At 41.9% G+C, this 24,319-nt stretch overlaps 1 protein-coding gene across 1 annotated transcript in view; it reads right to left on the reverse strand.

Moving 5' to 3' along the window:
* eif5b (eukaryotic translation initiation factor 5B) overlaps positions 1–24,319 on the reverse strand; it is a 120,023-nt gene that overhangs the window by 38,364 nt on the left and 57,340 nt on the right. Inside the window, exons 9-14 of the mRNA XM_078545652.1 lie at positions 21,994–22,068; positions 21,410–21,723; positions 18,623–18,730; positions 15,822–15,932; positions 15,633–15,700; positions 13,238–13,379 (exon numbers count right to left, since the gene is read on the reverse strand). Coding sequence (XP_078401778.1) covers positions 13,238–13,379; positions 15,633–15,700; positions 15,822–15,932; positions 18,623–18,730; positions 21,410–21,723; positions 21,994–22,068 — 818 coding nt within the window. The remainder of the gene's footprint in view (positions 1–13,237; positions 13,380–15,632; positions 15,701–15,821; positions 15,933–18,622; positions 18,731–21,409; positions 21,724–21,993; positions 22,069–24,319) is intronic.

Raw genomic sequence — 24,319 nt, forward strand, 5'->3', positions numbered from 1 at the left:
AGATACATTTTCTTCTACAACAAAAAATGCTGGAAAAACTCAGAGCTAAAAACAAAAAACTGCGAACGCTGGAAATCCAAAACAAGAATAGAAATACCCGGAAAAACTCAGCAGGTCTGGCAGCATCGGCGGAGAAGAGCAAAGTTGCCTTTTCGAGTCCTCATGACCCTTCAACAGAACTAAGTAGAAATGGGAAAGGGGTGAAATATAAGCTGGTTTAAGCGGGGGGGAGGGGGAAGAAGGGGGGTGGGTTGTTGGGACAAGCAAGCAGTGATAGGAGGAGATAACCAAAAGATGTCACAGACAAAAGAACAATAGAGGTGTTGAAGGTGGTGATATTATCTAAAAGAATGCTAATTAAGAGTGGAGAGCAGGACAAGCAAGGTAGCTCTGGTGGGGGTGGGGTGAAATAACCGATGGGTGGAATACATTTAAAAATAATGGAAATAGGTGGGAAAAGAAAAATCTATATAAATTATTGGAAAAAACAAAAGGGTGGGGGAAGAAACGGAAAGGGGGTGGGGATGGAGGAGGGAGTTTAAGATCTAAAGTTGTTGAACTCAATATTCAGTCCGGAAGGCTGTAAAGTGCCTAGTCGGAAGATAAGGTGCTGTTCCTCCAGTTTGCGTTGAGCTTCACTGGAACAATGCAGCAAGCCAAGGACAGACATGTGGGCAAGAGAGCAGGGTGGAGTGTTAAAATGGCAAGTGACAGGGAGGTCTGGGTAATGCTTGCGGACAGACCGAAGGTGTTCTGCAAAGCGGTCACCCAGTCTGCGTTTGGTCTCTCCAATGTAGAGGAAACTGCATTGGGAGCAACGAATGCAGTAGACTAAGTTGGGGGAAATGCAAGTGAAATGCTGCTTCACTTGAAAGGAGTGTTTGGGCCCTTGGACGGTGAGGAGAGAAGAAGTGAAGGGGCAGGTGTTGCATATTTTGCGTTTGCATGAGGAGGTGCCGTAGGTGGGGGTTAAGGAGTAGGGGGTGATGGAGAAGTGGACCAGGGTGTCACGGAGGGAACGATCCCTACGGAATGTCGCCAGGGGGGGTGAAGGGAAGATGTGTTTGGTGGTGGCATCATGCTGGAGTTGGCGGAAATGGCGGAGGATGATCCTTTGAATGCGGAGGCTGGTGGGGTGATAAGTGAGGACAAGGGGCCCCCTATCATGTTTCTGGGAGGGAGAGGAAGGTGTGAGGGCGGATGCGCGGGAGATGGGCCGGACACGGTTGAGGGCCCTGTCAACTACCGTGGGTGGAAAACCTCGGTTAAGGAAGAAGGAGGACATGTCAGAGGAACTGTTTTTGAAGGTAGCATCATCAGAACAGATGCGACGGAGGTGAAGGAACTGAGAGACTGGGATGGAGTCCTTACAGGAAGCGGGGTGTGAGGAGCTGTAGTCGAGGTAGCTGTGGGAGTCGGTAGGCTTGTAACGGATATTGGTGGACAGTCTATCAACAGAAATTGAGACAGAGGTCAAGAAAGGGAAGGGAAGTGTCAGAGATGGACCATGCGAAAACGATGGAGGGGTGGAGATTGGAAGCAAAATTAATAAATTTTTCCAGGTCCCGACGAGAGCATGAAGCAGCACCGAAGTAATCATCGATGTACCGGAGAAAGAGTTGTGGGAGGGGGCCGGAGTAGGACTGGAACAAGGAATGTTCCACATACCCCATAAAGAGACAGGCATAGCTGGGGCCCATGCGGGTATCTATAGCCACACCTTTTATTTGGAGGAAGTGAGAGGAGTTAAAGGAGAAATTGTTCAGTGTGAGAACAAGTTCAGCCAGACAGAGGAGAGTAGTGGTGGATGGGGATTGTTCGGGCCGCTGTTCGAGGAAGAAGCTGAGAGCCCTCAGACCATCCCGGTGGGGATTGGAGGTGTAGAGGGATTGGACGTCCATGGTGAAGTGGAGGCGGTTGGGGCCAGGGAACTGGAAATTGTTGATGTGACGTAAGGTGTCAGAGGAATCACGGATGTAGGTGGGAAGGGACTGGACAAGGGGAGAGAGAAGGGAGTCAAGATAGCGAGAAATGAGTTCCGTGGGGCGGGAACAGGCTGACACGATCGGTCTGCCGGGACAGTCCTGTTTGTGGATTTTGGGAAGGAGGTAGAAGCGGGCCGTCCGAGGTTGGGCGACTATCAGGTTGGAAGCTGTGGAAGGAAGATCTCCAGAGGAGATGAGGTCAGTGACAGTCCTGGAAACAATGGCTTGATGTTCCATGGTGGGGTCATGGTCCAGGGAGAGGTAGGAGGAAGTGTCTGCGAGTTGACGCTCAGCCTCCGCGAGGTAGAGGTCAGTGGAAAAACTCAGCAGGTCCAGCAGCATCTGTGGAGAGAGAAACAGAGTCAACGTTTTGAGTCCATATGACCCTTCTTCAGATATATTTTCTTCTACTCTGTTCATGAGTAACAGGGGTGCCAGGAAGACAAAGGCAGAAAAGGAGGAAAGCAATTAATATATTTCTACACAGTGGAAATGTGCAGGGTGGGTGGGGGGATGAAGAAGAACACGCAAGACACATCTTTACAACAAAGATGAAGTAGTTCGGAGGAGTGATAACAGAATGGGTAAAATAGGAAAAAAGCAAGTTGTGACAGAAAGATGTTGGAGCCAAGATACAAATAAACAATTGCCTTTTTCTTCCCCTCTATTCATAAGTATGAGATAAGCCAGGATGGAAGGAAATAACTCTCATTGTATAGCAACAGGAATAGGCCAGGTAGTTCTTCGAGCATGTTCCACCCACCATTCAATTAGATCATGGCTGATCTACACTTCAATTCCATTTACCTATCTCTACTCCATTTCCTTTGATACTTTTATCAAGCATAAATCTATTGGTCTCAGTTTTGTTCCTATACACCGCAGCATCCAAGGCATTTTGGGGGAGTGATTTCAGATTTCCACTACTCTTTGTGGAGAAAGTACTTCCTGATCTCACTCCTAAAATGACATGGCTCTAATTTTAAGATAATGCTTGCGTGTTCGGGACTCCCCTACCAGAGGAAATTGTTTCTCTATATATACCCCATCAAATATTTTTATTATGTTATACATCGCTATTAGATCAGTCCTCAATTTTCAAGTTAATGTAACCTGTCCTCATAATGCATCCTTTCAAGTCCTGATATCATTCTGGTTAATCTGCACTGTACCTCCCGCACTATCTGCAATCCCCTGCACACCTCACAACCCCCCACAGGCATTGTACGCAGTACTCCAGATAGGGTCTGATCAAGTCTCAGTACAACTTAAGCAGTAGTTGTTCATTTTCAAATTTTAACCCCATTGGGATCAAGGTAAATATTCTATTAACTTTCGCATGAATTTTTGCATCAATTCACCAGCTTCTAGTGGTTTGCGTACATGCACACTCAAATCACTTCACTTTCACCGTGAAAATAATATGCCAATGTCTCCTTCTTGAATCCAAGGTGGTTGACCACACATTTCCCCACCTTGGACTCCATCTATCAATTTTCCCCAACCAATCAGTCCAAGCTCCAATTCCAAGCTGCAACTTCCTGCTGCTAAATACATAATTTACAAAGCAGTCAAGCCCACAACCCACTGACTCAAGAGAGTGCCACTCCTTAAGAAACCAGATGTGTATTTACATTGTTATGGAGGATGATGTTAAGGAGGCTGCAGAAGTCAAGTCTAGGGATTATGGAAACGTTTTGGCAGCAGTGGAAGTAAGGTAGAATGGAACTGGGGAATGCTGAAAAGTAGGAGGAATTGGTTTTCGTAGTGGATAGGATATGAAATTGTAGCTCAGTTCTGGTTTAAACAGAACGTCAGCTAGAGCGAATAGCCAGGGAAAAGGTGGAGTCCAGGCAATGCTGCAGTTTTTAAGCAAAGGCCGAAAACAATGGCTTTGGTTATCTTCATTTTCAATTAGAAGAAATTCTCACTTATCCACGACTTGGTATCTAATGTCATAGAGATGGTGGTGGGGCAAATGTGTACGGTGGTTATGTTGTTGGAATGGTAATCTAGAGACCTGGACCAACGATAGAAAGGTGCAAGGAATTTAAATTCAGTTTATTAAATAACTCTCCAACCTCCCTTTCCTCTCCAATGTCCTTGGACATGCTGTCACCTCCCAAATATGTGCCCAACTTCCTAGAACTCCATGTTTATATCCCTCCAAATAAGTTTCCACCCCACCAGAGTACCAAAGCAACTCTCAAAGTCATAAATGACATCCTCTGTGATTATGACAAAGGTAAACTATCCTTGCCTTTTTTTTTTACTTGTCTGCAGCCTTTGTCACGGTTAACTACACCATCCTCCAATACCCCTCCACCATTATCCAGTTGGGTGGGTCTGCTCTCACCTGGTTCCATTCTTATCTATCTAATTGTAGCCAAAGTATCACTTGGAAAGGCTTCTCTTCCCATTTGTGCATCATTACCTCTGTTGTTGCCCAAAGATTGATTCTTGGCCCCTTCTTATTTGCATCAACATGCTGCGCCTCAGTGACATCATCCGAAAGCAGAGTGTTAGCTTTCAGACATACCCTGAAGACACCCAGCTTTACCTTGCAGCCAACCTCTCATGACTCATCCAATATTGTTAAATTATTCGACTGCTTATCCAACAGAGTACTGGATAGGCAGATCTTCCTCCAATTAATTATTGGGAAGATTGAAGCCATTCTTTTTAATCCCTTCTCCACATTGCATTCCCTAGCTATCAGCTCCATCCTTGTCCCTTACAACTGTCAGAGACTAAACCAGCCTGTTCTCAATCTTGGTGTCATATCTGACCCAAAGGTGAGATTTTAATCACATATTTGTGCGATCACCAATGCCACATTTCCACCTCTGTAATATCATCCTACTTTGTCCGTCTTGGCTCATTTATAGCCAAAACCCTCCTTTGTTACCTCTAGACTTGATTGTACCAACACTCTTCTAGCTGGTCTCCCATATTTCGCTCTTTGTAAATTCGGGGTCATCCAAGACTTCCCTGACCATTTCTTAACTTGCACCAAGACCCATTCATCTACCACTCCTATGCTTACTGACTTACAGTGGCTCCAGTCAAACAATGTCTTGATTTTAAAATTCTCATCCCCGTTTTCAAATTCCTCCATGGCCTCAGCCCTCCCTATCTTTGCAGTTTCCTCCCGCACCATAACCTTACGAGAAATCTACACTAACTCTGGACTCGAGAATTCTCAATTTTAATCACTGTATCATTATGGCCACGTGCTCAGCTGCCTAGGCACCAAGCTTTGGAATTCCCTTCCTACACCTCTCTATCTCAGTTTCCTCCTTTAAAACATTCCTAAAGCATCTGACCTAATATCTCCTTATGTGGCTCAGTGTCATATCTTGTTTCATAATGCTCAAGTGAAGCAACTTGCTGTTGAACGAAAATCTGGAGATTGTCGTGACAATCCATCAGGTTCACTTACGTCCTTTAGGGAAAGAAATCTGCCATCCTTACTCAGTCTGGCCTATATGTGACTTCAGACCCACCAGCAATGTGGTTGATTCTTAACTACCTTCTGAAAAGGCCTAACAAGCCACTCAAGTTGTATCTGACTTCCACAAAAAAGTATAGAAAAAAAACAGACAGACCAGCCAGCAGTGTCCTTGGCACCGAACATGACCAAGGCACACCCAACCCAGTGTCCCTGCAAAGTCCTCCTTTTAAACATCTGGGGACATGTGCAAAATTGGGGCATCTGTCCCACAGACTAATCAAGATACAGCCCGTCAGTCATACAGGATCATAGCTTTCAGCCAAAGTGCCAGGCTCCTCCATCACCATCCCTAGATATGTCCTGCACACCTGCAGAGCAGACCCACCAAAGAGAACAGCATAGTGGCATACAATCAGAAGGTGGTGAGCCTGGAAGTCCTCAACATTGACTCCAGACTCCATGAAGTCTCATGGCACGAGGTCAAACATTGGCAAGGAAACCTTCTGTTGATCACCACCAACTGCCCTTCCTCAGTAGATGGATCAGTATTCCATGTTGAACACCACTTGTGTTACAAAAGTATAATAATTTTCATAATTTTTTTTGGTTTGTTGTAAAGTAGGTTTATGGGTGTGAGTATAGTTGGTTCTGCCTGTGTGATGTAGTTACTTTAGAGTCAGGTAGACTGCAGCTCGGAATTATTAAAAGGAGCTAGGTGTAGAAATGTGTTTGAAATGCCAATGAGTAAACATGGATGCTGGCTTAGCATGTAAGGTGTAAAGGAAATTTACATTTTTAGATAAATGAAGGATTGTTTAGATTTCAACGGGATATTAGTCTGTTTAGAACTAGCCAGATAAGCAAGGCTTAGCAATGTGCTTATTTTTCCCAAAGGTTACTGCTTATTGGCAACATGAAAGCTTTTACATTATGGGAAAGGTACCGTTTCAAAGGCATATGGGATAATGGAATTTACATATTAAAGAGAGAGAAACACGTATAAAGGAGAATGAAAGGCTATGTGGGTGAGGGCTACGTAAGATCTAACAGGAGTGTGTGAAACAACCTTCAAGAAGCCTCCAGCCTTTTGTGCATTGTTAGGGGGAGAATATAGGGGTACAGTAAGAACTTATTGAAAGGGAATGAATTACTTAATCTTCAAGCACATTGGCAGTTAAAGGTTACCAGATGAACCTTGCACAACCTTAAGCGCCTGCAAACAACAGAAAGGCCTTGGAGCTGGACTGTAGTCAGAGGATGGCAATAACAACTAAGATTAAGTGTGCTCTTCAACAGATAGGGGAAGAACAGATGGTCCTAGATAGAGGGAAGGTCTCTGCCTGGGTGAAAAATAGGATCATACGATGCATGTACCTGTTACCAGAGATGTCTGTTTAATGTTATATGTTGACGAGATCAGAATCTGGAAACTGTTCTTGTACGTGACCAATAATGCATAAATATGTTGAACACTTGTAATTTAGCAAAGTGCTATCTCAAGCTGCATTGAGATGGTTCTCCCCTTGCAATTGTTCGAATAAATGATCATGACCTGTACCTGAGATTCTTGTGGTCCATTTGTCAAAGTGACCACAACATGCATAAATCTGTTGTGTCCAGTAACTGAAGTTGGAGAAAGCCATTTGGAGTTCTACTGTCAAGCGGGTACTGTGCTAACTTGTTTTTTTTTAAATCTAAAATCTATTTTGGATTGCTTCCTTAAAGTGGGTGTGTAACTGGGAGTCAGGTTAATTAGGAATTTTAGGATTTGTTATAGCACGAAGTAATTGTAGTCTTATATCTGGGCTTGAAATCTTTTATTTTGTTAAGAAATATTTTAATTTAATTTTTAAAATCTCTAAAGGTCCTGGTGGTCTCATTACTTCTGAATTCAGTGCACACACCTCATAATAAATACAAACCGCAAAACTGTTGTGATAGCGAGACCAAGTTGCCCTTGTCCCTGGTCCCCCTGGCACACATCATCTGCTACATCATAACACTTGGAAGAAGTATCAAGGGTAGCAAGGGCACAGGATGTACGCTGGGTGGGGGACTTCAATGTCCACAAGGAGTGGTCCAGTAGAACCACAACTGACTCTGGACTGGAGCACATAGCTGCAAAACTGGGCCTTCGTCAGGGGTAAGAGAACCAACATGAGGGAAAAACCTAATGGACCTCGTTTTCACCAATCTGGCACAGATGCATCTATCCATGATAATATTGGTGGGGGTGACTGCCGCACAGTTCTTGTGAAGACAAAATCCTGTCTTCACATTGAGGACACTGTTCATCAGGTTACGTGGCACCACACTATGCTAACTGGAACGGATTCAGAATAGATCTAGTAGCTCAAAACTGGGAATCTAGGAAGGCACTGTGGGCCATCAACAGCTGCAGAATTGTATTCCACCACAATCTGTAACCTCATGCTCTGGCATATTCCTCACTCTACCATTACGAACAAGCCATGGGCCAACCCTGGCTCAGTAAGGGTTATAGAAGAGCATACCATCGGCATGCCTAAAAATGAGGTACCAACCTGGTGAAGCTACAACACATGCATGCTATACAATGGAACCAGCATGCTTTACAAAGGGCTAAATAATCCCACAGCAATGGGTCAGATCAAAGCTCTGAAGTCTTTCCACATCCAGTCAAGAATGGTGGTGGACAATTTAACAATGAAAACAGGCTTCATGAGCATCATCATCAACAATCACCATCGATCCCCAACATGGAGGAGTACTGATTCATGAGCAGAAGGAGGGCAGTCAGTGGTGATCAACAGGAGGTTTGGCCTGATGCCATGAGACCTCATGGGACCAGAATCAAATGTCGAGGACTTCCAGGCTGACCTCCTTCTGATTGTATATCATTGTGCTGTCCTCTTTGGTGGGTCTGCCCTGCTGGTGGGGCAGGGCATATTCAGGGATCGTGGAGGAGGAGCCGGACACTTTGGCTGAAAGCTATAACCCTGTCAGTATAACTGACAAGCTTGACTAGTCTGTGGGACAGGTTTGAACATGTTTAAAATGAGGACTTTGCAGGTCACTGTGTGCAAGACAAAACTGATGAATTTGCAACTATCTTCAGCCAGATCTGCCTTGTGGATCCTCCATCTCTGCTTCTTCCCAAGGTCCCCACCATCTCGGATGCCAAACAATTCAATTCATTCCAAGTGATATCAAGAAATGGCTGAGCACACTGGACAAAGGCTATGGGCCCCAGCAACATCCCAGCTATAGTACTGAAGACTTGTGCTCCAGAACTAGCCACACCTCTAATCAAGCTGTTGCAGTACAGCTGAAACATTGGTATCGACCCAACAATGTGGAAAATTGCTCAGGTATGTCCTTTCCACAGAAAGCAGGACAAATCCAAGCCAGCCAATAATCCTACTCTCAATCATCAACAAAGCAATGGAAGGCATCACCAGCAGTGCTCTCATGTGACATTTATTAAGCAATAACCTGTTCACAAAGCCCAGTTTTGGTTTAGCAAGGATCATTCTACTCCAGATCTCTTTGCAGCCTTGGTCCAAACATGGGTAAATTAGCTGAACTCAAGAGGTGAGGTGAGGGTGACTACCCTTGAAGTCAAAAGTCCAAGAGGAAGATGATCAATGTCTCAGCCTCAAAGCAGCCCGACCAAAGAGAGGAATTCCAAGTACAGCTTACAACCAATCTGGAAAATCTTCACACATCCAACTCAATTTCAAAACAGTGGAATCAAATAAAGTCATCTGTACTAGACTCCTGTGTCCACGCCATTGGGTTTGAGCATCATCATCAGCAGGACAAGTTCGATGAAAACTATGCTCAAACATGTGACTTCCTGGAACAGAACTAGCAGCCTTCAATGCATTACAGAACAACCCAAGGTCACAAGTCAAGAAGGCAGCATGCAAACAGCTCAAGGCTAACACTCAAAGACAAATTGGAAGATAAAGGACATGCGGTGTGAAGAGAAAGTCCAAGAGATCCAATAATATATTGACCAACATGACATGCAAAGTTTTTCTGAAGCCACCAGGGCCATCTAAATATCAACCTCAAATGGACAAAATCCCCATCACTCATAGATGATGTTTCTCTTCTTAAGGAAGACACACCATCTGCCAAAGCAACATTTTCAACAACTCCTCAACCATGAATCCACAGTGGAGGTTGATATTTTCCAGGTTATCCCCACCTGGTAGAAGCCAAGGGTGAACCACCATTGATGAGAAAGCTGCCCCAAACAGCCCTGATGGTATTCCAGTTGAGGTCTTCAAAGCCAGTGGGCTTTTGCTCACATCAAGACTCCATGCAGTCGTCCTGCGGATTTGGGAGGAAAAAAGAACTCCCCACAACTTCAGGAATGCAACAATTTTAACTATAAAGAAGGGGGATAAATTATGCTGTGGAAACTATCAAGATATATCCCTCTAGCCCATAACATGGAAACTCCTGACACCCATTCTCCTGAATTGCCTACTTCCTGTACCCAAGGACAGTGTGGCTTTAGACTTTCCAGAGCAACCTCTGACATGGTCTCCATTGCCAGACAAATACGAGAAAAATGTTGAGAAAAACACCAGGAACTCATCAATGCCTTCATTGACCTGACCAAAGCATTTGACTCAGTAAATTGCAAGGCTCTATGGGTTGAGTTACAAAGACTTGGATGTCCAAGAAACTTCTTACAACCTGCAACTTCATGATCATATGACTGAAACTGTATTGAGTGCAGGATCTGAAACAGTCACCTTTAAAATCCATACTGGTGTCAAACAAGGTTATGTGTTAGCCCCATACTATTTACAATCTACCTGGCAGTGACTATTCGCCTCAAAAGTCAACTGCCCTCTGGTGAGTGTTAAATGCTGCCTAGATGGAAAACACTTTAAACTCAGGTACCTCTATGCGAAAACTAAATTGACTATCATAGACATACATGATCTACAGTTTGTACATGACAGTAGTGTCGTAGCTCACTCTGCACCAGATTTGCAAGCCACTCTCAATCTCTTCAATTCTGCATACAAGAAACTCCGCCTGTCCTTTAATGTTGTCAATATAAAATTCATTTCAACCCACATCTGGTCAGCCAAATATTCTACTTCCCAAATATGTTCAAAGAGCGACTCTGGAATATGTTGAGCACTTGACAGCTACCTCTGTCAAAAGGCCACCATTGACAAGGAGATCCATCACTGGATCAGCTGAGCCAGCTCAGCCATGTACAAACTATGGCAACAAGTGTTTGATAACTAAGACTTCAACAAATCAACAAAAGTCCTAGCATGCAGAGCAATCGTCATCACCACACTCCTGTAATGCTGCAAGACCTGGATTGTGCATCAGCTAGAGAATGCTAGGGAAATTCCATCAGCAAAGCCTCTGCTGCATCCTCCTGTTTCAAAGGGAGAACCATTGAACAAGCACTATTGTCCTTCTTGAAGCCAGCTCCATAACCATTCAGGTAAAACTCCTGCAAAATCAACTACAATAGACTGGACACTATTTGGATGGCTGAAAAATGTCTCCCCTGCCAGGTTCTATTTTTTCTGGTCTCAAATGGTCAGCGTCCCATAGGTGGACAAAGAAAATGCATCAAAGTGACTCTAAAGCCTTCCTTGAAGCACGCCAGCATTGACATTAATGACTGGAAGGAGTTTGTTACCAATTGTTCAAAATGGCTACAACTTGCCCATCAAGCTGCAAATCCATCATGCTTCGAGTCCAAACACCTTAATGATGAAGCAGAGTGGCGGCACTATAAACACCCGAGGCTGGATGTCCCATGAGGTAATAGGATTCAAAGATCTATGGGTCAAGAATCAGCCTATTCAGTCACATGAAAACCAATGGCAGAAACTTGCGACGCCGAGTAGATGTCAACCTCGAACTGAGGGACAGCCGCCCGCAACTTCTGCCCAAGTCGGAACATTGTGAATTAAAGCGCAGTACTGAAGGAAAGTTGTAGTAACAGAACTGGTGGCTCTGGGTTGAAACATCTCCCTGCAAGGTAGATGAAAGAAAAACTATACAATGGAGAATAGATCTCCAAAAGGTCCTATAGTTAACATTCATCCTTCCTTTGACCAACATCTGGTTATTATTCAAGGTTGGGAACTAAATATTCCAGGGTACCCTACTCTTACAATAGACAGGCAAAAATGGGAAAAGTAGGTCGGGTAGGCAGTTCTGATAATAAAAGGACGGGATGAAGACAGTAGAGACAAAGGATCTTAACTCCAAAAATCAAGATGTGGCTTCAGTTTTGGTGGAAATAAGCAACAAGGGGCAGAAAACACAGGTGGGAGTAGTTTATTGGCCTCCAAACAGTAATTTAGGTCTTTTTTCCTAAAAAGTGGAAAACTTTCCACTTCTCCACATTATATTCCAACTGCCATGTTCTTGCTAACTCACTCAACCTGTCTACATCCCTTTGGAACCTCTGTGTTGACCTCAAAGCTTACTTTCACAACTAAATTTGGTCCCAAGTTTGCTGATGATACGAAGAGTAATGTATTGTTCATCTGAGCTCAATCATTGAGTACATTCAAAATAGAGATAGGTAGATTTTTGGATACTAAGGGAATTAAGGGTAATGGGGATAATGCAGGAAGGTAGAGTCAAGGTAGATGACCAGCCATGATCTTACTGAATGACAAATAGACTCAACAACATACTCTTGCTAGTAAAAACTCGGCAGGTCTGACAGCATCTGTGGAGAGAAAGACAGAGTTAACGTTTCGAGTCCATATGACTCTTCTTCAGAGCTGAAAGGAAATAGAAATGGGATTCTTCCCTTTAGCTCTGAAGAGGAGTCATATGGACTCGAAACGTTAACCGTCTTTTTCTCCACAGATGCTGTCAGACCTGCTGGGTTTTTTCCAGCATTTTTTGTTTTTGTTTCAGATTTCCAGCATCTGCAGCATTTTGCCTTTGTACTCTTGCTAGTGTTTCTTATGCTCTTATATACTATGCTTATGAAAATTAGCTGCTACATTTCCCTACATTACAAGACTGGCTGCACTTTAAAAGTTTGCCATTGGTTGTCAGGCCCATTGCTAATGCTGATGTGATAAGATCCTACACAATGCATGTTTTTTTTTCCCTACAAATTTTCAAGTAACACATTAAATCAGGAATACAAAACTAAAACATTACAAAACTCTTAACTACATGCTTCCTTACAAAATTCCATTAAAAAGCAAAATCAATAGTTAGCAAAGAATTCAAGTATTGCATGCAACAACTTGCATTAAGATGGTGCCTTAACAACGTAAAACATCCCAATGCACATCGCAGGGACATTACCAAACAAAATTTGGCACCATGCACAAATGGAGATACTAGGACAGTGACTGAAAATATTTGTCAAACAGATAGGTTTTAAGGTATGGCTTAAAGAAGGGAGAGAGGTAGAAAGGCAGAGAAGCTTAGGAAAGAAATTCCAGAGCTTAAGGCATAAGGGCAGCTGAAGGAATGGTCACCAACAATGGGACAATGAAAATCGGAGATGCACAAGAGACCAGAATTGAAGGAGCATGGAAATTTGAGGGTTTTAGGGCTGGGGGTGGTTACAGAGCTAGGAAGGGGCAAAGCCATGGAGGGATTTGAAAATAAGAATGAAATTGTTAATGGAACAAAAAATTTTGCCCTCCCTGTTAATTTCGTTTTTCCATTCCATTTTTCCACAAAGTTTATAGTGCAACCTGAAATTAGTATTTAATCTGATTTTTCTTTACAATTCATTCACAAAAGCAGTAGCCTAGAATTGCATTGTTTAAATTAAATTACTCACCTTATTCAGTGCAACAATAAAGGGGCATTTTTTTGTTTTTAGCAGGTTAATGGATTCTATTGTCTGTGGCTCCAAACCATGCATAATATCAACGACAAGGATGGCAATATCACAGAGAGAACTTCCTCTATTTCTTAAGTTGCTGCGAGAGAGACAAGATAGCAAAATATAAATGTCTTCAATATAGATATCCAACTTAAGAGTTTGAAGCTTGCATCACAATGGAGATATAACATCTGGAGTCATGCAATATTGCTTGCCACATGAATGTGAAGGTTTGATTAGCGGTGCCATACTGAAAAAAAGAGATCATTAAATGCTGAATAGGCTAATCAGGTGTACAGGTTTTGAATATGGGGGTTAGGAACAATAAAAAATAAACTCCAGTGGCAAGTGCAGTTAAACCTTACTTTACCAAAATGTTCAGGATACACCAAAATAAGCAGTCGTATGGCAATTTCACAGGTACTGAACTCTTCACCCAACCTTAACTGCTCTCTAAAGATAGGAGGCCTATGGAATGACACAGGTGAAGATACATAAAGAGCATGGTACATATATGAGCCAATGGATCAATGGTTGATCAGCTGTGCAAGGCAAATTAAACGTATCAGCAAAAATGGAGGAGAGGTTTTATGCTGCAGCTTAGCAACCTGCCCAAGTATCTCAATATGGATCCTATTCTTATCAATTTTAGACCACAACTTAGATTTCAACTAAACTTGGCACAAGTACTGTAACTTTATTTTCAGATCAGAAAAATATTGATGGCTAGTCACAACTTACATTTAGCTTGTAAGGAAGAAAACACAATTTGCAGGGTAATAGGTAAAAAAGATTGATGACTGAGATATTTATGGAAAGAACGAAGAGTATGGTGGATCTGCAGGCCTTTAAAAATGGCGGAACAGACCTGAATGCAGAAGACCCACACCCTATTTCTGACATCCCAGTTTTGGCGGTAGTGGAAACAGGGCAGGGCGTGGCTCACATGACAGAAACCCAAATTCAGCAGGGCCATTTGAACAGAGTGCTGAGTTCAAACAGACCTCATTTTTGCTGTTACAAGGGCCTTAACCCACAGTGTGGTGTCACAAATTTGTAGAGTAGACGTAAACACTCTTGAAGGTCAGATAAGGTCGACATAACTGTCATGATGTTATGTTATTTAAATTGCCAGCCCTTTAAAATAAAAAATCAGGCAGTCTGTGTCAGTGAGTTGAAAAAAAAAACTAACAGTTACAATAGCTGTTTGTTGACATTCCCTCAAGGCTATCAATATGTCATTATAAATGCTTGGCTGCTTTCCACAAGCTAGAATTAGCTCAGCAGGGGGTCCCAGGTTCACAGTTTGATTGATAGCTCAGAGGTTATTAAAGGATTAGCTGTCTTTGATGTGGGATTATGAATAGAAGCTTGTTTAAAGGGATTAAGCACTCGTGATTTAAAAGTTTTGAATAAGCTTTCAAAATTGGGAGTTTTTTTTTAAAAGGTGAAGATTGTAATAAATATTTAGATCTTTATTTTATTTCATCTTAACATGGCTCCTGAAGTCTGCCCATGGTGAATACTAGGTGAGGTAGCAAGAAGGGTATAAGGGCCAAGAGTGGTTGGTCAATTGGGTTGGGGGCTATAAGGGGTCATGGAATGGGGGCATGGGGCTATGGGTGGGGTGCATGGCATTAAGTTGACATTAAGTTGATATGGAGACACGGAGATGGGATGAGGAGTGGATGGGAGGGTTGTGGGGGGAGAAAAAAAAAAGGAGGCCAATGGAGTGTGAGCTAGAGTGCCTAAAACTTAGTGAAACAACTGGGGCAAAGTCCCAGAGAACCGAGGCAGGCCTTTTAAACAGCCCACCTCAGCACATAGCAGTCCCTGTGGCTGCCTCCAAGCTGTGTCTGGGGGCAGCAGGACCACACCTATCCTGCACCCCTACCCCCAGAACAAAGATTGTGCCATTCAGGGGAGTTTCTGCTGAGGCAGGCGCGGCAAGCCAGGAAATTCCCCTGCTCGTGCTACTCACCTTGGGGGCAAAAATCTGGGCCTAGATCTTGAATTCACTTAATTAAATTTCTTTTGTCAGTTGTTCAACTGAACAAGTTTCATAAACATCTATGCAAAGCTAGCATTTGGTTGCATAATGTACCAAAACAAACACTAGTCAGCATGTGACACTGCTGCAATATCAGTTTTTTTTTAAAAACATCATCGTTCAAGGATCATTACCAGCTTCAGTTGAGATTTCTTCCTCTTCCAAACACAGATGCACTTAGAAAACTGTTAGTTTTAAAATGCATGTCCCCTTACTCATTATGGGTAAATTTTTGTGTTACTTTCACTGATTTTTCCATGAAACAGTCATTAAGACCAACTAAAAAATAAGGCGGTTTACCTGAAGGATTCATGACCCGGCGTATCAATGATCAGCATTCCTGGTATTTTAATTTCATCTCTCTCAAACTAAAACAGAGTTATCAATGAGTGATTATTTTTTAAATATTTCACAAATATTCAATTACAGAAAATTTGGAGATTGGTACTGCAAAGGAACTTGTTCTACTTCATCTTTTATAAATCTTACATTTTTCACCATCTTAGTTTGCTCCTTGATGGTTTCTAGAGGGACATTGGTTGCACCGATCTGCTGAGTTATACCACCTGCTTCACTGTCCTGCACATGAGTATGACGGAGCTGTATGCAAAAAAAAATCAAGATAGCATAGATGAAAAGGCAATTAACTATGTGCCTTATTAAAAAGTTTACATATGCATGTAATTCTGGTCTACAAAGTATGCTCCCTGTACCAATACTCATCATTGAAATAGCCAGGTGAACGGGTCAACATTTCACCAAAAGTGCATGGATGAATCAATCAAGTGACTGAAGTTACTTCTTAAAACAGTTGTGTCTATTGCTTTGTCACTCTGTGACTGAGATTGCTAATGTCCATGAGAAGAGGATGGCACGGGGAAAGACTTATTCGAGCAGGTCAAGAGCCTGCCGCAAAGGGAAACCAAGGTGGCCAGTGAACTGATTTTTTAGCTTGACATATTTCCTCTTAATGATGGAACCTGTGCAGAACTGCACTTAAAAGCACTTACACAAATCCTCTTCAAATATTGCCTCAGTGTCCTCATCACCGAGTTTTGAATGTTGGAGCCAAAGAGGCAGACAGTGAAAATTGCAAGAAACACAAAAATTATGTACTTCATTTATATGTCCTTACTATAAACACAGCCACATTTGTCCCCAATTTGCACCCCAACCAGTTAGTCTACAAGAAAGTGATTTGGATTCTTCACGGCATATCTCCAAGCAGCTTTCTACCTCCACCTACCTCATATCTGCTGAAAACCTGGCAAGGTAAGGTAGAAAGCCTCGGCTATGATGTCTTAACTCTCATTAAAAATCAGTTGAACTCTTGGTGGCAACGGTAGTGCCCAACAGGCCCAAGCGGGGCGAACAGTAGCACCAGGCAGACCCAAGAGGGCCAAACAATGATGCTAGACATAGAAAAATAGGGCAGGAGTAGGCCATTCAGCCCCCCGAGCCTGCTCCGCCATTCAACAAGATCATGGCTAATCCGATTCTGGCCTTGACTCCACTTTCCAGCCTGATCAAAAATCTGTCCAACTCTGCCTTGAATATTTTCAATGACCCAGCCTCCACTGCTCACTGGGGAAGAGAACTCCAGGGAAGAGAACTCCAAAGTCTAACAACCCTCAGAAAAAATCCTCCTTATCTATCTTAAATGGGAGACACTTTATTTTTAAACTGTACCATCTAGTTCTAGACTTGCCATCAAGACAAACATCCTCCTAGAATTCACCTGTAAAATTCCCATAGAATCGTATATAAGTCTTATCAAATAGTGGGCGCCAAATCAGGACGGCTCGCTGGGGAAATTTTACAGCCGCAGACTGCAAAGGGGTTAGTGTGTCAACGTGACCAAGAACACAAAGAACTGGTGCTCAGAATTTTTCAGTATTTGCATTCATGACATTTTGCATAATTAAGATTCCATTAAAGGCTGTTTTACAGGGCCACCAGCATTTTGCAGACTGCAGGGCAGTCTCCCACTGCATGGGGAGGCCGCCACCTTCACAGAGGCAGTGCCCAACAGCAGTTCAGGGTTCCTTCGGAGTCACATGCTCCAGGCCCCAGAGAAAGCCACAGATATACAATCAACCTCATGGGGGTTGCTTTTACTATCAATTGTGTTTAATTACATAGTTGAGAGCATTAATTAGGGTTTCACTTGAGCAGATATTCACTGAAGCTAGCGTGCAGTTGAGTTAGGAGGTGTATGCTTGTAATATCTCTCTCTTTAAATAAATGTTAGTCTGAGTAAAGATTAGTTCCAGTACTATCTTCACCAACTGGCTTTCTGGAGAATAACACAGAGCCAAACAATCCCCTGCAGTTGTTTTCTCTGCAATCAGTGGGCCTTCCCAGTCAGCCATCCTGAATTTTAATTTATACTTACCTGCCCAACGACATCTCTATCTCAAGGCACCAGAGGTTTCCGATTTGCATCAGCAGTGCCCACCTCTCCTGGTGGTGCTGCCGAAACTTCAGAGCTGCTGGGCTTTTGATTCAATTGGCAGCATCACAACAATGTCTATCATCCTTAATTGAACTGCAGGCAGTCAATTAGGAAGCTGCCTGTGGTAAAATCACCAAGCCAGTTCCCGCTCAAAAGGGGCTTGGGACCAGATTTTGCCACGATATTGAGGTCCGAAAGCCTACACTAAAATTCAGCCCAAAATTTCTGCTACTTCCCTCATTCACTTTGGGATCCTTGCATGTATCTCATTGGCTCTTGGCTTCTTGTTCTCCTTCAGCTTAAGTAACTTCATTAATACATCACTTATAATAAGCACAGCTAAAGACATACTATTATCTTTAACTGATCAGGAGCAAGGCCATGGGAATATAAAGATACGTATAATGCAAAATCTTACATTTGAGCAGATTACATGCATCAACTGTTATAAACTATACTGCCCATATTTATAATAAAATCAGCCTGTGTAAACTTACCACATGCTAATGACACTTTGCAGCAATCACTGAGCAACCATTGTTCAGCAATCAACTCAACTTCTAAAACTGCTGCAATAAATTTCCCATTTAAGCTATTATAATTAGAATATAGACAGAATGTATGACTTTAAAACAGGAACTGAATTACACTTGTGGGTCTGGTTCACTTATCCTCTAACCATCCAATTCAACTTTACTTGAAGATGACACATCGTCTTGATTCAGTGTGCTATGACAAGGGAGCTCATGTATTCGCTTCAAGTTTGTGGTTCATTTATTTATTTTTTTTTAAAAACACCAATTCCACAAATATTTTCAGGATCCATTTTACATACCTTATCCAAAATTTTGGTCTTTCCTGTGTCAACATGCCCAAGAACACAAATAACTGGTGCTCGGAGTTTTTCAGTGTTTATATTCGTGAAGTTTTCTGCTCTGCGTTTCTAAGCACGCACAAAAGACATTTTCAAAACAGAAAGCAATCAACATGTCCAGCAAGTCTGAGTTATGCATAAAAAAATATAATTGATTTGAACATGAAATTATAAGAACATAGATACAGGGTCATTTACCTCCGCTTCATATACCAGTTTTGCTCCATAGCTCGCTACCCTTACCAACAAAAATCTTATCAATCTCAGTCTTGAGAACTTTAAATGATCCAGAATTCACTTCCTTTTCGTTGGACGGTGGGGGCGGGTAAGTGTGTTCCGGATTTCCGTTATCCTTTCACAACCTCATAAATAGGGCTCAAGCCATTTGCTCACCATGGAAGCTTGATGCTGAAATAGGGCGCATCAAAGACATCCTGCGAGATAATGGCTACCCTGATCAGATCATTTTGCGCTGTATATCACGCACACTCATGAACAGGCCTAAAGACCGTCACTTTTGGCCCTGAAAAGTTCCAAGTCTACCTCAGATTACCCTGGAAGGGCAAGGTATCTCAGAAATTTGAGCAACAGGTGAAGCTAGCTGTTTCACGCCGCTACTATGCAGTTGCAACACGAGTGGCATTCACCACCAACAGGATGCTGTCAAGCCCAAAGGACGTTCTGCCTATCATACAAATGAGTAATGTGGTACACGAATTTCAGTGCCAGTGTGATGCTAGGTATGTAGGCCATATGTCCCAAAGACTGGCGGATTGTATCAAACGGCATGTACCCCCTGTTCACAACGGGCAAGGCAGAGACCGTATCTAACCAGCCAGTGCTTGCAAAACTCAAAACAAAGTGTCCAACATTATGTGTGATTCTGTGATTGGACAACATTTGCTAAATAATCCTCAGTGTGCTAAGAATTACCCTGACAACCAATTTAAGATTGTCAGTTGGGCTTGCAGTCTGGTGTATGTCCTGGAAGCTACATTTATTAATACACAGGGCCCTGTTCTTTGCAAACAGAAAGAACATGTACACACATTATGCCTGTTTGAGCTAAACAAAATAAATGATAGCCATTCGCTGGTTCATTCCTCAGGACAATGCCTTGATCAGATGCCTGGCTTAAATTTCAAACAATGCTTGGCAGTTAACTGTCATTCGCCATTAACCAGTGTATTCTCCAAGGCAACACCTCTACCAGAGTCCACTTGTCAACCAATCAGTACTCTCTTCTCATATAGTATAAAGATATTGTGTCCCCTGACATTGGTATTCTTGTGATTGTCCTGATGTGTGCAAAACAAAAAGCTTTGACCAAATATCTTCAGTTAAAAGCTGGATCCTGATATCACTCCAAAATGACCTACTTCTAAATTTTAAGTTTATGCTCTGGTTCTGGATTTCCTCAGCACAGTAAATAGCAGCTGTGTAGTGTTTATGTTACATTATCTTCAAAATTGACAGGCTGCAATTCAAAAAGTTATTGACTTGTACTTTTATTGCTACTAAATGGTAAACTCTTCAGAAGAGTCATACGGACTCGAAACGTTAACTCTCTGTCTTCCTCTCCACAGATGCTGTTAGACCTGCTGAATTTTTCCAGCTATTTTTGTTTTTGCCCTTAATCCCAGGAATCAGTTTAGCGAACCTTCTCTGAACTGCTTCGAATGTAATTATATCCTTTCTTAAACAAGGAGACCAAAAGCGTACGCAGTATTCTAGATGTGGTCTCACCAATATCCTGCACAGTTGTAGCAAGACTTCCTTACTTCTATACTCCATCCCCCCTTGCAATAAAGGCCAACTTTCCATTTGCTTTCCAAATTACTTGCTGTATTTGCATTCTAACATTTTGCGATTCATGTACAAAGAAACCCAGATCCCTCTGCACTGCAGCATTCTGCAGTCTCTCTCCTTTCAAATAATATCCCATTTTTCTATTCTTCCTACCAACGTGGACAACCTCACATTATCCCACATTATACTTCATCTCCCAAATTTTTGCTCACTCATTTAACCTATCTATATCCCTTCACAGGTTCGGTCTTCCTCACAATTTGCTTTTCCTACCTATCTTTGTATCGTTAACAAATATGGCTATAATACACTTGGTCCCTTCAACCAAGTCATTAATATAGATTACATGAAGTTGAGACCCCAGCACTGATCCCTGTGGCACTCCACTAGTTACACTTTATCAACCTGAAAATGATCCATTTATCCGACTCCCTGCTTCCTGTCAGTTAGCCAATCCTCTATCCATACTAACATATTACCCCCAACACCATGAGCACTTATACTGCACAGTAATCATTTACATGGCACCTTGCTGAATGACTTTTGGAAATCTAAATACATTACATTCATTGGTTCCCCTTTATCCATCCTGCTTGTTACGTTTTCAAAGAACTTAAATAAATTTGTCAAATACAATTTCCCTTTCATAAAAGCATGTTAGGAAGAATCACCATCTTTCAGAGGAAGTGAGGGAAGGAGGGGGCATGTGGAAAATCAGATAAAAAAGAAAAAAGTATAGTACTATTATATTCATATCTAAAGATTGGAAAATGAATAAACAATGTGAAAGACTGTATAGATTTCCTATGCTTCATTAAGACCACAACAGAAAACTCTCATGCAAATATGTATTTCTACCCATAATGACTTGTCTGTTCATGGATATCATTCAAGGCATTAGAATGTCAGACAGGAATTATGCTTAAGTAGAAGTGATACCTCAATACGTCGCTTCGCTTCATCATAAATTCGTTCTTCTTTTGTTCGGCCATCATCTGAATCAGATTCAAGCTCAGAATCAGAGCTAAATTCTTTTGTCAATTTCATTTTCTCACTCTTTACCACTTCAGGTTCTTTGCCCACTCTCTCTGATGCTGTCCTGGTTTCCTCAAAACCTTTCTCTTCCTCTTCATCTTCGCTCTCCTCACTTGCTCCATCATCATCACTGTCTTCTTCCTCCTCCTCCTCTTCCTCCTCCTCGTCCTCCTCCTCTTCAGCCTCCTCTTTTACTTCAATGTGGACAGTTTTCACTTCTGTCAAAGATTTTTCAAATTGACAGTATTAGCCAAGGAAATGCTTTAATCTAAAAAAAAGTCACAATATAGATCTAACGACTGGTGAGATGGATAACCTGAAATTGCTTAGGCAAATAACTGTTTTAAATAATTTTTAAATTTTGAAAGGAAAGAAAGGAACTGGTCAACAGATTTTCATTCCAGAACAACATATTTACAATAGATATGTTTATACTCTTAATTCACTTTAAAGCTTGTGGGGTTGGGGAAATTGCAGCAGTTACTCACCTTTCTCTTGTTCATGATCACTTGCCATAGCTTCCCAATCATCAAGATCAGCATCACCCTTTTTCTCTTCAAGTTCTTTGAAATAAGATTTCAAACAAGCTTCTAAATATTCAATGTTAAATTAGAACTATCTTAATGTGCATCAGAAGTCATTTTAGTCCAGTAGAATTTTGCACTTGGGAAATTTAAGACATGCTATTATACAAAAATACATGCATTTCACCATAAGTTAAAACTGTTAAGCTTAGTCATTTAGAAGGTAAATAAATTTATGAAAATTTCAAATTCTACGTGGGATTACATGACCACATTTTCTTTAGGTGTGAATGAAAGTAGTAGAGGTACCGGGCCCTCAATCAGAGCAGCTTGGGACCGGACGTGTGCCGGATTTGGAGATTTTACAGATTCTGGATCCTAGGCCTAGCATGTACTTAAATACAGAAAATAAAGTATGAAAAAGAAAGAATAAAAGAGTTTTATTCAAATTGCTACCCAGGACATTAGCTTCAAATGTAGCCACATTTTGGGTCCTTTTGGATTTAGAGATGCTGGATAATAGGTCCGGTATCTGTATTGCTCTATGTAAAAACTAAAGGCCTTTGAGTTGCCCTAACAAAAAGTTTTTTTTTTAATTTAAGGGAATGCAATTTAAACACAAAATAGTCTTTTCTGCACACAAACTCTTCTGAATATATTAAGTTATTTTTGACAAACAAAATTGCTGTGGAAAATGCTATGCATGCAAGGAGACAAGAGATATCTTTCCTAGTTTTCTCCCCTTCACATTACTGAAATTGTACATCTGACTGGGATACAATTTCACAGATGCCCACTCTTCCTCCAATGCCCTGCCCAAGTGGCCATTATTCAACTGAGACCCTTGACAGCATTGGCAAGCAATTGTAGAGAGATACAATAGCCAAGTTCAATTTTTACCAATTGAGACATGCCTAAGCATTCCAATATCTCAATCAATATTCCATAATTAAAAGTGATGACTCAATCATATCTGACTCAATGACATATCTAGAGCAATAAGTAATAATGAAACTAACCCATCCTCTAAAATCAAACAAGGACAACTGTCAACCAGAGATCATGAAAAGTCACTTTAAAACAATTTTTTTTAAAAAGTGACAATCAAGTTGGAGAGTTACCCTCTGGTAAATGGACAAATTTAAAAATACAAATGACAGAGGGATATTGACAGAGGGACTAGGGAGGGACTATTTCCCTTGGTCAGTGTCAGTAATGAGGGATCATCAATTTAAAAATAGCGTGGATAGTAATTAACTGAAATTTCTTTATAAGAAAGGCTGAGGCCAGATTGCTTTGTCCTTAATTGATGAAGTAGCTTCTTTCTTTCTTTTTATTCTTTGGCTAGGCCAGCAATTATTGCCCAGCCCTAACTGCCCTTGTTCAGAGGGCATTTAAGAGTCAACCACATTGCTGAGAGCCTGGAGTCACATGTAGGCCAGACCAGGTAAGGACAGCAGATTTCCTTCCCTAAAAAGGACATTAGTGAACCAGATGGGTTTTTACAACAATCGACAATGGATTCACGGTCATCATTAGACTTTTTTTAAAATTCCGTGTTCTTTTAAAATTTAATTCAAATTCCACCATCTGCCGTGGTGGGATTCGAACCCAGGTCCCCAGAGAGTTACCCTGTGTGTCTGGATTACTAGCCCGGTGACAACACCACTATGCCATCACCTCCCCTTTACCTTGTGTAATGAAATTTTTCATAACTGCTACCCAGACTGTTCTCTTTTTGTCCTTAAATGATGTAGGAAAGGCCATGGTGGGCCATGGAGCATAGTGGTCGCACAAGAGTGAACGGACAGTGGGGGAAATGGAGGAGCCTGGGATAGGGATTATAATTTTGAAGTCTGCAGATGATACAAAACTTGGCAACATAGTAAATAGCAAGCAGCGTAGCAGCAGTCTTCAGGAGAGCATAGATGGACTGGTGAAATGGTCAGAAAAATGGGGCATGCATATTCACAAATCTTTGAAGGTGGCAGAACAAGTTGATAAAATAGTTAAGAAAGCATGTGGGGTATTTGGCTTTTAATTAAGGAAGGAAGGAAGTCATACTAAATCTTTACAAATGTCTGGTTAGACCTCAGCTGGAGTATGTCATACAATTCTGGGCACCACACTTTAGGAAGGATGTCAAGGCCTTTGCAAGGGTACAAAGGTAGTTTGCCAGGAATATACCAGGGATGACGCACTTCATTGACGCAGAGAGATTGGAGAAGCTGGGATTGTTCTTCTTCAAACAAAGAAAGTTAAGGGGAGTTCCACTAGAGTTCCACTTATC

This window comes from Cetorhinus maximus, chromosome 7 (assembly GCF_964194155.1).
Source record: "Cetorhinus maximus chromosome 7, sCetMax3.hap1.1, whole genome shotgun sequence".
NCBI lineage: Eukaryota > Metazoa > Chordata > Chondrichthyes > Lamniformes > Cetorhinidae > Cetorhinus > Cetorhinus maximus.